At 35.8% G+C, this 14,829-nt stretch overlaps 1 protein-coding gene across 7 annotated transcripts in view; it reads left to right on the top strand.

The window, feature by feature from the left end:
• Positions 1-14,829, top strand: part of GLRA3 (glycine receptor alpha 3) — a 207,616-nt gene that overhangs the window by 33,356 nt on the left and 159,431 nt on the right. For 3 of the 7 annotated variants that reach the window (XM_049101298.1, XM_049101299.1, XM_025462876.3), the window contains exon 2: positions 3,003-3,130. In XM_049101298.1, the coding sequence (XP_048957255.1) occupies positions 3,003-3,130 (128 nt within the window). The other 4 variants (XM_035720839.2, XM_035720843.2, XM_035720844.2 and 1 more) reach the window with 4 other exon arrangements.

Raw genomic sequence — 14,829 nt, 5'->3', positions numbered from 1 at the left:
AAAAACAGACAGTGGCAACAAACCCTAGGAAGGAGGGAGAATATGATTTAGAGAGTAACCATACTATATTATTTAAAATGTCCCATTTTCAGTAAAAATATTATGAGATATTTAAAGAAAATAAAGTATGGTTCATACACAGGGGAAAAAAGGGCAATCAACAGAATCTTCCCTGAGAAAGCAAAGAGAGTGGAATTACTAAACAAGACTTTAAACTAGTTTGTTTTAAAGATTTATTTATTTATGTTAGAGAGGATGGGGAATAGCAGAGGGAGAGAGAGAAGCAGACCCCTCATTGGGTTTGGAGCCTGATATAGGGCTCAATCCCACAACCCTGAGATCATGACCTGAGCCAAAATCAAGAGTCAATTGCTTAACTCACTGAGCCACCCAGGTGCCCCAGACTTTAAACCAGTTATTTTAAATACATTTTTAAAAAACTAGAGCCCTCTGTCCAAAGAACTAAAAATAAAGTATGATAATAATTATCTCTGCAATGCAAAATACCAACAAAGAGATAGAAAATACAAAGAAGAACAAAAGAGCAATTCTCGAGTTGAAAACTGGAATAACAACAACAACAAAAAAGTGGAATAGGGATCCCTGGGTGGCGCATTGGTTTAGCGCCTGCCTTTGGCCCAGGGCGCGATCCTGGAGACCCGAGATCGAATCCCACATCGGGCTCCCTGCATGGAGCCTGCTTCTCCCTCTGCCTATGTCTCTGCCTCTCTCTCTCTCTCTTTCTCTCTCTCTCTCTATGTGACTATCGTATATAATAAAAATTAAAAAAAAAGTGGAATAACTAAATGAAAAACTCATTTTCATTTAGTTGAAGGCTAGTGCTTACTTCCTATGACTGCTATTAACAATTACAACGAACAACAGTGATTTATTCTTCCACAGTTCCGGAAGCCAGAAGTCTAAAGTCAGTTCACTGGGACCAAAACAAGGTGTGAGTAGGAACCGAGTGCTCTCCAGAGGCTCTAGAAGAGAGAATGTGTTCCTTTTCCTGGCTCTGTTGACTGCTGGTATTTCTTGGCTATGCACATCACTGTAATACTCTTTGCTTCTCTGGTCACAGTGCCTTCCCCCTCCTGTGTGTAGTCAAATATGCCTCTGCCTCTTTTATAAAAATACAGGTCATTGCACACAGGGCTAATTTGGATAATCTAGAATTATCTTCCCCATGCAGTGCAAAATGTGAGGGATTGTCAGTTTAGCATACATAGTATTCTATTGTTTTTTAAAAGGTGAAGCAAAGGGTATAATTCGTTCAGGTCAAAGTAAATTGGTTTATTTGTTGTTAGGAGAATGTAGAAGTTTATTTTCTGATAACCCAAAGGAAGGATTTTGTAAAAGAAATGTGGGGAATGGTTTAGAAGCAGAAATCTGTAGTTATGAGAGTTCTTGGGCTATGGGAAATGAGGAAATGCTACTTAAGAGGACAGGTGAAAGTTACTTAAAACCAGATGGTAGAAGAAAGAAGTTCTAGAGTTATTGAGAATGTAATGGTCTTTTTATGATATCATCAGCATCATTGTCATCACCATTATTATTACATTGGAATAAACTTTTCAGAGATCTGGGTGACAGGGAGTTCAACTGACCAGTAATAATCAGAGGTAAAAGGTTACAAAATAATGTGGAGCCAAAATAATAGGGAGAAGAGAAACTTCTTGTCAGGCAAAAAGCATGAGAGTCAGAAAGAGAGCCGCTGGGCTGATAAGTGGCTTAGAATGTCCAGAACTAGATAGAAACTTTGGAGCTGCACAATAGTTAATGGATGCTGTTAGCTGTGATCCTCCACTTTCAGAAACATCAATCTCACATTATGATTGATATTGGATTTTAAAATTGTGCCTCTGTGTGTGGTAGACAATTCAACAGTGATGGCTGTAAGACCCATTTTCACTACTTATTAAAAATTCTGGCAGGAGGAATTTGATACTGCTGAGTTCAAGCTGTGACCACAGAGGCTCAGGGCCTGGCAATGCTCTGAGTTGAGTGACAGAGCTGGGAGGATCTGATGACTGACAATCTCCAGGAAGTAACATCAGCTAGAATATATCAGTTTCAAACACATGTGTGCTCAGGAAGTCTGTTGCACTTCCCTGAGCAAAGCTCTATGGATAAAAAGAATTATTTGATCTTAACAAGCAGACCCTGGCCTTCTGTGGACCAGCCTAGGTAAATGAGGAGCTGGATGGGGTGCAGCGACACTTTTGTGCTTCTAGGATGAGCAGCTGCATGAAGCAGAAAATGTCTGAATGAAAAAAATGTACAGTACTCTTTACTTTCCTGGACACACATTCTTATTGTATAATAACCAGGTGCACTGATCACATTGATGGCGATTTCTCAATCTTTTTTTTTTTTTTGATTTCTCAATCTTAATGCACAAATTTTAGATCCGAATAAAAGGTGCTGTAGATGAATGATACAAAGTGAAAGCAGAATGAATTTAACTGGGTATGTTACTAATATAGGAAGCCTCTAATTGAAGAAAAGAACATTACTGCTTAATCTGTAGGACAGAAGTTTTATTACCATTGAGAAGATTTCGCAAAACTTGAAAGATGATGCTTTTCCTTCAATAAGAGCAGTAAGAATTATATCTCATAGCTTAATTTTCTTTTTTTTTTCTTATGCCTGAATCTCTAAGACACTTTTAACTAAAAATTACAATTAGAAGTCAAACTTGGGTAAATACAAATTTTGAAAGCCTACTAATTTGGAAATGCCTTTATTTCCAGATTTACCACAAAATAATGTCACCTCTGATCTTTGGGCTGAATACATGTGAAACCTAATAAATACTGACTGTAGATCTATAAAGACCTATCTGTCATTATGATAACATTCACTGTATATAGTAGAGAAAGTTTTCCTTTTTGTTTTAAAAGGTATTTTTGCTTACCATTTTTATTTGCTATTTATGGTGACAATTATTAGGAAGACTTTGTTATCGTTTTTTGGTAAAATCTGAATGTTCTCATTTATAGCTTGGTTGCAACAAAGGAAACAGACAGTGCAAGATCTCGAAGTGCTCCAATGTCACCTTCTGACTTTCTGGATAAATTAATGGGGAGAACATCAGGATATGATGCAAGAATTAGACCCAACTTTAAAGGTAATTGTTCTGTTTACTATTCTATGTGAAATGTGTTTTGAATATGCTTTAACAAGATAAATCTTCAGATTAATTCCACCAAAAATTCTCATGCTAATTTCCAGTAATCTTCCAAGTACTGTGGTATCATAGATATGTCTTGAGAGAAAAAAATCTATTCTCATGTTAATAGCTCTCTGAATTTATCTTCTTTGGACCAATAGTGTTTCTTTGTCTTTCTTTGTTATAATACTTGTTGTCATGATGCTTCATTTTAGGAAATTATTTTTTTGTAGATATTTCTACAATAACTCCTAGTCACCGGAAAGGAAGCTTCTTTAAATCTGGTAATAACCATATTTTAAGTTCCCCACAGCAAGACTCTATGTTGTGGGGAATCAAACAGTTGTTGAATTTTTGTACTGGGAAGGGTCTGGATAACTAAAAACGACTGATAACATTTAAAAAATTATTCCATCTACCAAATGTTTTACCTAAATTTATAGGAAAGAGTGTAATTGCCAATGCATATGTACTCTTTTTTAATCTTCTGTTTAATATAGTGATAAGCAACATTTTTATACAGGTCCTATGTAGATTATTCAGAACCATGATATGTCCTAGGGTAAAAGATTGGAAAGCTACTTCCATGCTCATACTTCTTTAATATCTCTGGGATATTATTCTATTTCAAAAAAGAAAATGATCCAAATTATAAGAATACCTACCGTTTCCATGAGATTCAGTTAAGCTATTTTCATTCTTAAAAGAGAAAGGAAATACAATGTAGTCTATAATTATTTTCCCTGAATTTGTTTTTATGGGAGAAAAAAGAAAAAGAATTGCTTAGCAGTTGTTTAAGGATTGTTTAGAAAAACTAATAAAAGCCAAGAATGGGTAGCAGGAGAAAAAAAATAAGAGTAAAAGATGTTGATAATTCTTAAGTAAAAATTATGAATTGCTTCAATTTCAAAATGATTTTGACCCATAGATTGCATGCTTTGATTTGTCTTTAAGCATTTTGACTGTAATATTTTTATTTTATTTTTATATTTTTTGAACATAAATATATTTTTTTAGGATTTTGTTTATTTATTTATTTTAGAAAGATAGAGAGAGCATGAGCAGTGGGAGTGGCAGAGGGAGAGGGAGAAGGAGTGGGAGAATCCGAAGCAGGCTCCATACTCAGTGCCAGGCTGTAGGGGGGTACTCCATCTCATGACCTTGAGATCATGACCCGAGCTGAAGGCAAGAGTCTGATGCTTAATCAACTGAGCCACCCAGGTGCCCCAACCATAAATATTTTTAACTGCATGAGAGGAAAACACTAAATGTAAGCTGTGAGAAAATAGTACAGCTTAAGAGATATAATACACAAATGAAATGAGTTTTTGGCATTATGAGGATCTTCTACAAAATGAGGAAAAGCAGTATCCCTGACATTAGGTAGAAAACTAACTTTGAATGGATCTTGAAAAATATTCAGTTGTCATATCAGTAAACAGCAAGAAACATAATCAGTAATTATTGGATTCATTATGGTGATTCTATTCAGTGATTCAGAAGTATTGCTTTGTTTTCACTGAAAACTAATGAGGAAAATGTACTCAGTTTTTAAATGTATGTGAACATTTTTAAAAATCACATAAACAGACTCAATGGATATCTTAATAAAAATGCAGGTGAGTTACCACAAAATAGCACCTGTGCCTTTGCTACTCTCTTGGAAAATTTACTTTTATTTTATCATTTCAATTATTTAACAAAGGAAATTTTAAATCATCTTAAATGTGATTAATATTTCTATTTATGTGTGAGGCTGGGAAAGGACTGAAAAGATTTGGTCTTTCTTAAAATAAGTGCTGATTTTTTTAAATAAAAATATACTTCTAAAAACTAGCTGATAACCAAACCCAGTTTAGAAGTTAATATATTTTTTTAATTGTGTATAGAGAATCAATTTTTACTTCCCAGTGCCTTTAAAGGAATAGAAAAGAAAGGGGAGGGAGGATTTCTCTCCTTTAAGATTTTTCAAGATATCTTATACTCTGAGTATCAGAAAAGCAAGTGGATGCTCATTTGATTACCATAAATCATGTCAGTCTTTAAAAAGGATACCTTAATGGATTAATTCTTATCTAACACTCTTGTTTTTTCACCTCTCGCTAGAGTCAAATGTTGTTGTCTCTGGGGTAGTTCACAGCCTCCTCCCCAAATTAGGCACATTCAACAGTGTCATTTCATTGAATAAAATAAATGATAATCTGACCATCATTTCATTGCCTAATATTGGAGATAAATAAAATATATTTAAATATTTTTTGAGGTTTTATATACTAACAAACTAAATCCAAGATCTGTCAGAAGATGATTAGACAGAAAGGAAGGTCAGCCCTTCTATTGTCAGGTACCTAGGGACCCACTACCCCTCTTTAAGGAAGAAGCTCATAAAAAGTGTGGAGAAACTGTTCTAGTAGCATTCCACTCAGTTTTTCTGTGTAGTAGCTCACAAGACTAAAAATACATGTCTCCCTCACCTGCCATATTGATTGTTTTTCCCATTGTTTATCTTTTTTTAAAGGAATTTACCTAGCTAATCAAATAAACTAATTTAAACTGGGTATTATATATATACTCCACCTCTCAATTTGTCAAAGACAAGAAATTAATACTCTAAAGCTTTAGAGACATGAATATCAGTAGCAGATATTCCACTAGTCTGCTCTTGTTTTTTTCCTTAATAAGCAAAATTAAGTAATTTTATTTAAAAAAAAAAACAATAGGGGTGGGAATTCGCCAAAACAGATGTAACAATGTATTACAATAACTTAATTGATTTAGTCCTCTCATCTAGATTAAATGTTAATAAAAATAACATTTTTGTTACTAGAAATTATTTCTATTTCTATTCTATTTCTATTATTTCTGTAAGTAGAAGATGATTTACCTGGATAATTGCTCAGGCAATGGGCAAGTGTATTCAGAATATAAAAGCATCGGAAAAAACCTCTCGGGGGTTTATTCTCTCAGGGATTTACAAATTTTGTGAGAGAAAAACAAAATCTCAGTATTGATCCTCTCAGACAATTTACAGAGAATAAGTGAGAATGTTCAATTTCATTAGCTTCAATCTCAGTGAAATACAAAGTATATTACTAATGTGATAGTATTTTCACCTTTCAAAATATCAACATTTGAAATTATGTTAACTATTCCAGCTCAAATGAATTATTATGAAATTTATTTCTGGAATACTGATTTCAAATTTATGATTGTTTTTACAAGTACATATACATCAAGGTATCTTGATGATGTATAGTGGAGAACAACTATGAAACAATATAAATTGACTTTATTAAAATGTTACTTTGACTTTGTTCTTTTATATACTGCAAACAAAAAAATCTAGATGTAGACATTTTTCTTTAAGGTAAATTATGATACTATTTATATATATTTTTAAAGATTCTATTTATTTATTCATGAGAGACACAGAGAGAGAGAGAGAGAGAAAGGCAGAGATGCAGGCAGAGAGAGAAGCAGGCTCCACTCAGGGAGCCCAACATGGGACTCGATTCCGGGACTCCAGGATCACCCCCTGGGCTGAAGGCAGATGCTAAAACGCTGAGCCACTTAGGGATCCCCCAATTTGTATTTTTTTGTCACATTTTTTCTAAAACAACCTATACCTTTAAAAAAATCTGACCTGTTTAAGATTAAATATTTTAAATAAATTATTAAAATATAACACACAAAAGTAGGAATAAATAGTTATCTTAAAACTCCTTAAATTGGCACCAAGCATAGATAGGACAGCCTCTTCCATCAAAAATTATCTTAGTAATTAAATTAAATATAACTATTAGCTACTTATAATAATAAATATTGATAGAAATTAAAACATTTAAATGCCTAACTCACTAAACATTATCTTTCTTGTTCAGTATTATTCAATTGTTCTCTTCCTCTTCAGAATGCTTATAACTTATATTAAATTTTGATAAGAATCAGGTTTCTCAAAAAAAGAAATCTCTTTGCCTTTAGTATAATTTGAGTACAAAAACAATTCCAAATCTAGGTCATATCTTAGTTCTGCTTAATATAATGATTTCTTGAACTATTATAAAGAATACACTTAATAATAACAATAAGATCTAGAAATAATCTGAGTAGGGGCAGCTGGGTGGCTTATTTGGTTAAGCATCCAACTCTCAATTTCAGCCCAGGTAATAAATAATCTCAAGGTCATGTTGTCAGGGTGGTAAAAGGGAGCCCTGCTTTGCGCTCCTCACTGAGCATGGAGCCTGCTTAAGATTCTCTCTCCCTCTCCTTCTGCCCACCTCCCTATAATAAATAAATAAACAAATAAACAAATAAATAAATAAATAATCTGAGAGCCTGCTAAAAAGAATTAGCAAGTAAAGCTCCAAATGTCACAAAACTTGTTAATCCTTCGACAAATATTAGAGTTTTGCACAAATCATTATTTCAAAAATTTGGTCTTAGAGAGCAGGAATGACATGTGTAGAAATAGTTATTTCCACTTTGAAAGATGAAAATAATAGTCAGGCAACACTATTTCTTCCCTGGAATTTGAAATCCTTTCTTTTTAGAATTCTTCCTATCTGGGGAAAGCAGAAATGGAAGAGGCACTTCCATTTGGGAGAGAGAGCACACCTCACTATAGCCTGGACCACACAGCCTGTAGAGCCAGTGGTCAACACACGATCCTATCGTGTTACCACCGACTTGGAGGGCCAAATGATTTAAGGGAGGACCCCCAGAAGTTTCTTGAATTCATATTTTTATCTCACACTTCTTTTAGTTTTCAAGTTTTCTTTCTTTTTTCTTCAAGTTTTATTCCTCTCTCTCCACACACACAGATAGAATAAAACACCCTTTTTTTTCCTTCATTTTCAGAATAGGAGTAAGTTGATAGATACACTTTTTGAGCTCAGGTTTTTCTATCTTTTTTTATTTTCCTTTTTTAAATTTCTAGACTTTTTAAACAGCAGTTTTAAGTTTACAGAAAAATCAATTGGGAAGTACAGAGAATTTCCACATCTCTCTCACCCACCACAGTTTTCCCTATTGTTTAGGTCTTGCATTAGTATGGTACATTAGTTAGAACTGATGAATTAACATGAACTATTAATTATTCATCAACAGTTAATAATGATGTGTTATTATTAACTAAAGTCCATTGTTTACATTAGAGTTCACACTTTGTGTTATACATTTTATGTTATACATTTTATGTGGGTTTTTTAAAAAGATTTTATTTATTTATTCATGATAGACATAGAGAGCGGCAGAGACATAAGCAGAGGGAGAAGCAGACTCTCTGCAAAGAGCTCAATGTGGGACTAGATCCCAGGACACTCGGATCAGGCCCCAAGCCAAAGGCAGATGCTCAACCACTGAACCACCCAGGCATCCCTTTATGTGGGTTTTTACAAATGAATAACCCACATATAACCATCATTATTGTATCTTACAGAAGTTTCAATGCCCTAAAAATCCTCTGTGCTTTAGCTATGAATGTCACTCTCTGTCTCCACCCAAATCTCTGGCAACCGCTGATCTTTTTACTGTCTGTAGAGTTTTGTCTTTTTCAGAATGTCATATAGGTAGAATCCTATAGTGTGAAGACTTTTCAGAATGACAGTATACTTTTAAGGATCCTCCATGTCTCCTTGTGGTTTGATAGCTCATTTCTTTTTATCACTGAATAGTATTATACAATAATCTCTTGTTTATACATTTGACATGAAAGTAACATTATGCAATTATCAAGCTACAGAATTCTAACTGCAAAGTCTGTAGATATTGTGCCATTGCCTACTGACATTTACTATTATAAAAAAACTGAAAATCCTATTTTGATTTTTGCTTCCTTATATGTAGACTATTTTTTTCTAACTATTCATATTTTTCTTATTTTTTTAAAGTATGGCTCTGTGTTATTCTCCAAAACAGGTCTCTTTATTTAAAAAAAAAAATCTGATCTTTTTTCATCTGTGTCTAACATACTCCCACTCATACCCTTTACCCTTTTGTCTTTTTCCTCTATATTTAGGGAGGATTGTTCAGATTTGTTCTGTAAATGACTCTGATATTATACCTGGCGTCATTTGGAGTGTGTCAGAAGATGTTAACTCTGCGATTATGTCTTGGTATCTTCACAGTCCTCTTTATCCTAAACTATTTTCCTTGAATGTGACATCTCAGACGTTGTGTTACAGGTTGCTAGGCAGGTGCTATTTTGTATGTTTAGCTGTTTTGTTTACAACAGTAGTAAGAAACAGGTGCCTGAACTGGGAAAAAAATTCAATTGTCTAAATATATTAGTGATGAAAAGCAGCACTTCCTTGCCTCAACAGCTCTTATATACACTTGTACTTCTTTAAAGCAAACTCTCCAAAAAAATTGCCTTTTACAAAAATGACATGATAAGATTCCATTGCACTAACTCAACTTTTTATTTAATGCCTTAATTCATGCATTTCACCTCTTCTGTTATTCTTTTCTGCCCGATGATCCTTCTTCTCTTCCTGCAGGAATAGTTATGTTTATTCATCTTGTTCCCTCTCTTTAGGCTGCTACTTTTCTTACATGTGATAGAAATACTCTGTAGTTCAGGAAAGATTGAGTTGATTTGGGTGCCGATAACAGGTTTTGTCTGGTGGTGGCAGTGTGTGTGTGTGTGTGTGTGTGTGTGTGTGTGTAAGGAGATGATTTGCTGCTATTTTTCTCACTAGAAAAGGAAATCTGACAGAGACATTCCTGCCCTGAACAGAACTGTGCTTTAGATGAGTGTTGAGTGTCAACTAGGCTATGGTCTGGCGTCCTTCAGTCCTTCAGATGCCAAAATACAGACAGCTTTAGTTTTAATGTAGTATCAGAACTCTGTTTTCTCCAACCATATTTTTTTTTAACTTTTTGCAAAGAGAAGTTGAATAAAGTCTAAGAATCTAATGCACAGCATTGTGATTATAGTTAATACTGGATGATTAACAATTGCTAAGTTGTTTGGATGCCTGGGTGGTTCAGCAGTTGAGTGTCTACCTTCAGTTCAGGGTGTGATCCTGGAGTCCCAGGATGGAGTCCCACATAGGGCTTCCTGCATGGAGCTGGCTTCTCTCTCTGTCTAAGTCTCTGCCTCTCTCTCTCTCTCTCTCTGTGACTCTCATGAATACATAAGTAAAATCTTTTTTAAAAATTGCTAAGTTGCTATTTCAAAGTCGCTAAATGGGTATATCATTGATGTTTTCAGTGTAGAAAAGAAATAGTAATTATGTGGCATGGTGGAGATGTGTAAATGTAAGATGGTGATCATATTTCAATATGCAACTGTATCAGATCAATACAAGGCACCATAAACTTAAACAATGTTGTATGTCAATGATATCTCAGTATAGCTGGGAAAATAAAGTATTTTAAAAGTCCGCATTGATTCAGAGAACCATATTATTCCCAATCACCTTAATGAACTATGTTTGCAAAAACTAAAAAAAAAAAAAAAAGCTATTTCCATGCCTTCAAAAATGTCTTCAGGCTAAACCCCAAGCCATTCCTGCTCTGTAGGAATATGGATGGGATGCAAGGAACTTCTAAGACAGGTACCTTTGGTTTCTCCCCGCAGACCCCTTTTAACTTCCCACCTCCTTTTTTGAAGAGAAGGACCCTAAGCTCTGTGCCTCCCTGGGTCAGTCCTACCACATTAGCTCCCTTCTTCATGCTGTCCTAACGCACATTTATTTTAGGTTCTGCTCTGTTTCATTGATCAACTGTTTTGTTTTGTTTTTTCCTGCCTTCTATATTTTGTGTCATCAAACTAATTATGACTTTCCTCCCATTTTCTTTTGTGTGATGTGTTTAGTCTCATTTTTATTTGCTAACATCATTTTATGTCCTCAGAGAGAAAGAAAACTATGTTTAACTTTCCATCTTGAAATAGAAGCATCTAGGAGTCATTTGAAACTAGAAGCAAGATAGTGGATGAAAAACAATCAGATAACAAATAAATGTACATCCATAGACAATAAAATTCTATTTTACTAGGCCTTTTTACCAACTTTTTCTGGATTCTACTTCTTTCTTTTGACCTTATTGTTTGATAACCCTTACATCTAATTTGGATTCAGGCAGAAAGTGTTCTCTCAGGAATCACCCAATTACATATCCTTCCCAAACATTTATTGCTTTTTGCCATTTTAAAAAAATTCAATCTCCAATGGTTATTTTCTTTATCTAGAAATACCATTGTTTGCCTTCACAATGTCTTTATGGTTTCTGATTTTTCATTTTTAATATTTCTCTATATTAATCCCTTTCTCTCACATCACAAATCCAGGTTTCAAATAGTTTATTCTGCTAAAACACATTCTATCCCCCAGGATGGCATGTATACCTATTACTTAATTCCTACCTGGCTTCTTTTTCAGGGAAAAGTATTAGCATATTCTTTATCCATTTTAACTATTTATATTTATCCAGACATTATTCTTGATTAAAGTTCACACTTATTTTTTGAAAAATATAGGTTTCCTCCTGCAGTTTTACATAATGCAAGGTCATTTTAACGGAAGAATCTTTTTAATGATAAGTCTTTCTAAAACTATAAATGTTCACATGAAATGCTCACAAACTTAGACTGGTATGCCCTAGATCTTAATGTAAAGATACATTTATTCAGCGTCATGATCAGACTATTACATTTAGCAATCAACAGCATGGGTGCAAAAAAAAAAAATCTACATTAAAACCCTTTGTTGGAATGCTTTACACTTTCCACAGAACAGAAACTAAAATAACCTGTTATACAATTAGTCACAAATACAGTCCTCGAGTTTTTTGCCCATACACATGAGTATTGTCTAAAACATGTCTTCTTTGTAGTAGCTAGGCCCTGCCACCACTGTGCTTGGCTGAGTTCACAAATCTGTTGTAACCTGTAGCTTCCCTGTCACTTCTCTGGCTCTCCTCTCCTGCTAAGCTTTGTTTCCTGGCAGTAATTAAAACCTTCTGCCACTGCCATAGCTGCTGCTGCTGCTGGAACCACCATAGCCACCTTGGTTTCGTGGTTTGGCAAAGTATTGGCCTCCACCACCATAGGGGCCAGAGCTTCTGCCTCCAAAATTTCCTCCTTTCATGGGTCCAAAATTTGAGGATTGATTGTTGTAATTGCCAAAATCGTTATAGCTTCCGCCACCTCCAAAGTTGCTTCCGTCATTACCAAATCCGTTATAGCCATCCCCACTGCCACCGTATCCACCACCACCTCGACTGCCACCGAAGCCACCTCGACCACTGAAGTTCCCTCCACGACCAAAGTTGTCATTCCCACCAAAACCACCTCCACTACCACCACCAAAGTTTCCAGAACCACTTCGGCCTCTTTGGCTGGACGAAGCACTAGCCATCTCTTGCTTCGATAGGGCTTTCCTTACTTCACAGTTGTGGCCATTCAGAGTATGGGATTTTTGTTTTTTTTGTTTTTATTTATTTTTATTTATTTATTATAGTTACAGAGAGAGAGAGAGGCAGAGACACAGGCAGAGGGAGAAGCAGGCTCCATGCACCCAGAGCCCGACGTGGGATTCGATCCCGGGTCTCCAGGATCTTGCCCTGGGCCAAAGGCAGGCACCAAGCCGCTGCGCCACCCAGGGATGAGTATGGGATTTTTGAATGACAATCTTGTCTACAGAGTCGTGGTCATCAAAGGTCACAGAAGCAAAACCTCTCTTTTTGCCACTGCCTCGGTCAGTCATGATCTCAATCACTTCAATTTTCCCATACTGTTCAAAATAATCTCTTAGATGATGTTCTTCAGTGTCTTCTTTAATGCCACCGACAAAAATCTTTTTCACAGTTAAGTGGGCACCGGGTCTTTGAGAATCTTCTCGGGAGACAGCCCTCTTTGGTTCCACGACTCTTCCGGCCACCTCGAGCCGCCGGGCCTTCCTGGCCCGTCCGCCTCCTCCACGGTGGCGTAGGTGAGAACCCAAAGCCTCTGGAGCACTTGGTGTTGGGGTCTCTCATTACCACACAGTCCATAAGCGTCCCCCATTGCTCAAAATGGGTCCTCAGACTCTCATGGGTTGTTTCGAAGCTCAAACCTCCGATGAAGAGCTTCCACAGCTGCTCGGGCTCTTTGGGAGACTCTGACTTAGACGTGACCGCGGTGGGAGGGGAGACTTTAACGATGCTTATTCGGGGCAGAAAGGAGTAATCTAACGAACGTATCTGCATTAGTAATTTTCTTCATGATTCATTTTAAGTAATGCATCTTAATAAGAGTATCACAGAAGTGGTGCTTTGTTTTGATTATATTTTATCAGATGATGGACCATGTTAAATTTTGCTATCACTGTTAGTGTTCACTTTGATTAACTGATTAAGTTGATATATTCTAGGATTTATCTATATACATACACACATTTGCATAAATACACACATGTTTATATTCATATGTATACTAATTTACATCTCTATCTTTACTTCTCTCTGAAAACTATGAGTCATACTAATATCTCTGATACCATAGGTTTATTCTAGTTTCTGAGTTTTCGTATTTTAACTTCCTCATCTAACAGTAAGAAACCTGGCTCCCTATATCATTAAAGTAATGATTTATTTGATCAATATGTAATAGTTCTCCCTGTCTGCAGTCACTGGCCACTCTCTCTCCTGCACAAATGCCCTAGAGTCCCTCCTATTCAGACTCTGACAGATCATGCCCAGATGCCCCCATGTGGACACTCTCCTCACCCTTCTCTGGTTCTAATACTCCACACCAGCTGTCTCCCTATAGGAACATCCTCTAGCTGTAATAGCCTGTGTGTGCTGTGCATATACCCCTTCTCCTCAGATGTCCTTCTCATCCGGTCTGGTCTACCACGCTCCCATAGCCATCCCAGCATGGATGCCCATCTTGTGTTGCCTGATTGAATGGCTTTAAGACTGCATTTGCAGGAAGGAAATGGAAGGAAAGGGAACAGAAAGAAGAAACTGGATCCTATTTTTATGCCATAAATTTCAAACTTTTTTCGAGTATCTAACAAATAATTTAAATCTGGATCTAAAGTCATCAAGTTTATTTTTGTCAATCAAAAAAGAAAATAAAGGGCACTTGGATGGCTCAGTCAAACATCTGACTCTTGATTTCAGCTCAGTTCATTACCTCAGTGTCTTGAGATCGAGCCCCACATAGGGCTTCATGCTCAGCGGTGAGTCTGCCTGAGAATTCTCCCTCTTCTTCTCTCTTTGCCCCTCCCCCCACTCTCTGTCACAAATAAATAAATAAAATCTTTAATATAAGCAAATAAATAAATAATGTCTCTCCTTGTGACATGACTACATACATACATGTGACATGTACACATGTAAGTTCACGTGTATAGATGTAAATACAACCTTTTTTTGAGATTGAGTCTTTCAGTTGAATTCTATGTCTTTGAAAAGGGTGAGGTTTTAATACAACATTATGTTAAAATTTTCTTGGAATTATTTTTATGAAATCTTGGGCTATTTTTTGTTGGTTTCTCTGTTTGTTTGCTTGAGATTTGCCTTGTGAATAGTTTTTCCCTAGTATGAATAGCAATAATCTAATTGCCAAGGCTTTGCGATGTACTTTGCCATTTTGCCTTTATCTATATCTGAATTTGAAAGGCATGTTCTACTTCTTCAAGGGACATCTAAAAGAAAACATACCACTG

This window comes from Canis lupus, chromosome 25, assembly GCF_003254725.2.
Source record: "Canis lupus dingo isolate Sandy chromosome 25, ASM325472v2, whole genome shotgun sequence".
Classification (NCBI taxonomy): Eukaryota; Metazoa; Chordata; class Mammalia; order Carnivora; family Canidae; genus Canis; species Canis lupus.
Note: the sequence above shows the minus strand (reverse complement) of the source record. Positions and strands in the feature narration are given on the sequence as shown.